Consider the following 2594-nt stretch of genomic DNA (forward strand, 5'->3'; position numbering starts at 1 on the left):
AAAATTCACAAAAATGATTCCATAAAATTTAGAAAGACAAAAGACTAAAAACCTCTCAATCTTGCATCATACATGACAGGAAGTGTAATTGTCAGAAATATTTGAATTCTCAAACAATTACGTACAAAGACACACACACACATGCACACACACCAAATAAGTTAGTTTCAAATCCATTGTCATTGTCATTTGCCAGTGTTTACATTGCTTTGTGGATTATGTAATAGAATCACTTAATGATTATACAGCAAAATTTAAAACTCAAAACCAACCACTGCTGCCACCAGGATATACAAAATAAACTGTGTACAATTAAAATCACAGTCAAGAGCTAATTTGACAAAGAATCAGATATAGACTATCCAAACCAAAAAAGGTGAACCACTGGAGTTTTCAGATAAGCCAAGAAAAGGTTAATCCAAGAGTTCAGGAGTCCAGCTTAGGTACAATGAACTTTCAGACTACCTTTTCCTTTTGTTTCAAGGGTTGTATCCAATAGGTACAATCTCAATGTCTTCATGAATAAACCATAAAAGAATAACTTGAATTATTAGTAAAATGTTTACTTGTATAAGAAGGCCCTGGGTAGTGTAATCTGTTTGTGTTCAACTATTAACACAGCTTGAACTCACCCATTGCACCACAGAAGAAAGGCCTGATAATCTGTGTCCACAAAGGGAAGAGTCAAGAATACCCTATGGACCACGTCTACTCTAAATCACGGGGTCTCTAGCAGTTGGAACTGACTTCAAGGCAACAAAATTTTTACTTCCATAAAAGGAAGATAAATTAACAGATTGATTTTATCTAACAAGGCAAAGCCAGGATTTATATAAGAGAAATAGCAGAGAGGGAGGAAAATTAACTTCAGAGATTCTGGGAAGAATAAGTCTTGTTTGTACTTTATGGGGTAAACCAATGGACTGTCAGATAACAAGCTGTCAGTCTGGATGTGATATCTTGAGTATGTTACGTAGGATGATCAAAAAATTTATTTCAATTGTTCATAAATTTTTCAGAGAGCCTTAAGAATTTTGTTTTACAGGATACATTTCAGCCTTTCACTGTCTTTTAGCACTCCCACCTTATTTAATCCATGTCCACTCCTTTTCTTCATCACTTTCTCACTCTCTCATACTTTGGTCTTTTTGCACCAGCCTCTTCATAGCTCCTTTTACATCTTTGTTTCTCAATGTGTAAATAAGGGGATTGAGGGTGGGAGTTACTACAGTATACAAAAGGGTTATAAATTTTCCCTGACTCTGGGCATAAGAGCTGTTGGGATGGATATACACGGCTGTGCTGGTCCCGTAGAAGAGAGATACAACCAGCAAGTGGGACCCACACGTTCCAAGGGCTTTACGCCAAGCTTGTGCTGACCTGATCCTCATCACCGCTTGGGCAATGTATCCATATGACACCAAGATGAGTGCCAGAGGTAGGAGGAGCAGTACCAGGGAAGCCATGAAGAGCTGGACCTCATTGGCATGAGTGTCTACACAGGCCAACTTGATCAAGGCAGGCACTTCACAGATGAAGTGATAAATCTTCCGGTTCCCACAAAGAGGTAGCCGAAGGGTGATGGTGCCCTGGATGAGGGTGTTGCCCGCTCCACTCAACCATGCCACTCCTGCAAGTGACTGGCAAAGCTGTGGGTGCATAACAGTTGCATAATGAAGTGGTTTGCAAACAGCAGCATAGCGATCATATGCCATGACAGCTAGAAGAACACACTCAGTGGATCCCAGTGCCAGAGACACATAGAGTTGAATAGCACAGCCTATAGGAGTAATTGTCTTGGCTGGTCCATGGAGGTTCCACAGCAGTTGAGGCACAATGCTGGTGGTAAAGCAGAGGTCAACAAAGGAGAGATTTGTAAGAAAGTAATACATTGGTGTATGGAGCATGGGATCCAGAATGGAGACCAGGATGATGGCTGTGTTGCCCACCAGTGTCAGGAAGTAGGAAATCAGCACAACTACGAAGAGGATCTTCTCAAGCTGTGGTTGATCAGAGAAGCCCACCAGTATGAAATCACCTTCCAAACTCTCATTATTCATCTTCATTGCCCTACTTATGAAAAGGACACATAATAGTATAAAAATATGGGCATTGTGTCCAAAACCCATAACCAAACCCATAGGTTTCGAATCAATGCTGAGTTGTAGGAGGCAAATAGAATCAGAAATGTACTTCGGAGAAATTGACCTTGAAGGTGAAGAGAGAGGGGGTTTATGGAGAAAGAAAGAAACTTGTCTGATTTCAGGAGGAAAGTAAAAGTATGAAGGACTTTCTTAAAGAACTTCTAAAAGATATGGTTCAATAAAGTAAGCAACACCAGAAGTGATTAATAATTAATGGTTTCTTGATTATTCCAAAGTGCTTCATTTTTCCTCAAATCTACCTCTTTCTTTCCAACAGCACCTTGTAAAATTGGAAGTGAATCAATAAAAAGAGAGGCACTATCTTACCTTTCAATGTACACCTTGAACTGTTCTATTAAAAGCAGCCCTAGAGGCACAGTGGTTAGGCCTTGGCTGCCAACCAAAAGGTTGAGTAGTTGGAACTCACCAACTGCTCCACAGGAGAAAAAA

At 40.0% G+C, this 2594-nt stretch overlaps 1 protein-coding gene across 1 annotated transcript; it reads right to left on the reverse strand.

Moving 5' to 3' along the window:
• Positions 1–1124: 1124 nt before the first annotated feature.
• Positions 1125–2066, reverse strand: LOC103211150 (olfactory receptor 2G3-like). The gene has a single exon (XM_007957068.1). The coding sequence runs from the start codon at positions 2064–2066 to the stop codon at positions 1125–1127; it is 942 nt and encodes a 313-aa protein (XP_007955259.1).
• Between the last annotated feature and the right edge of the window lie 528 nt (positions 2067–2594).

Source organism: Orycteropus afer, unplaced genomic scaffold (genome assembly GCF_000298275.1).
Source record: "Orycteropus afer afer isolate SDZICR_OR568_19922 unplaced genomic scaffold, OryAfe1.0 scaffold00701, whole genome shotgun sequence".
Taxonomy (NCBI): domain Eukaryota; kingdom Metazoa; phylum Chordata; class Mammalia; order Tubulidentata; family Orycteropodidae; genus Orycteropus; species Orycteropus afer.

Bases quoted from the DNA above. Each gene is read 5' to 3' on its own strand.
- LOC103211150 (XM_007957068.1), bottom strand. From the start codon at position 2,066: ATGAAGATGAATAATGAGAGTTTGGAAGGTGATTTCATACTGGTGGGC.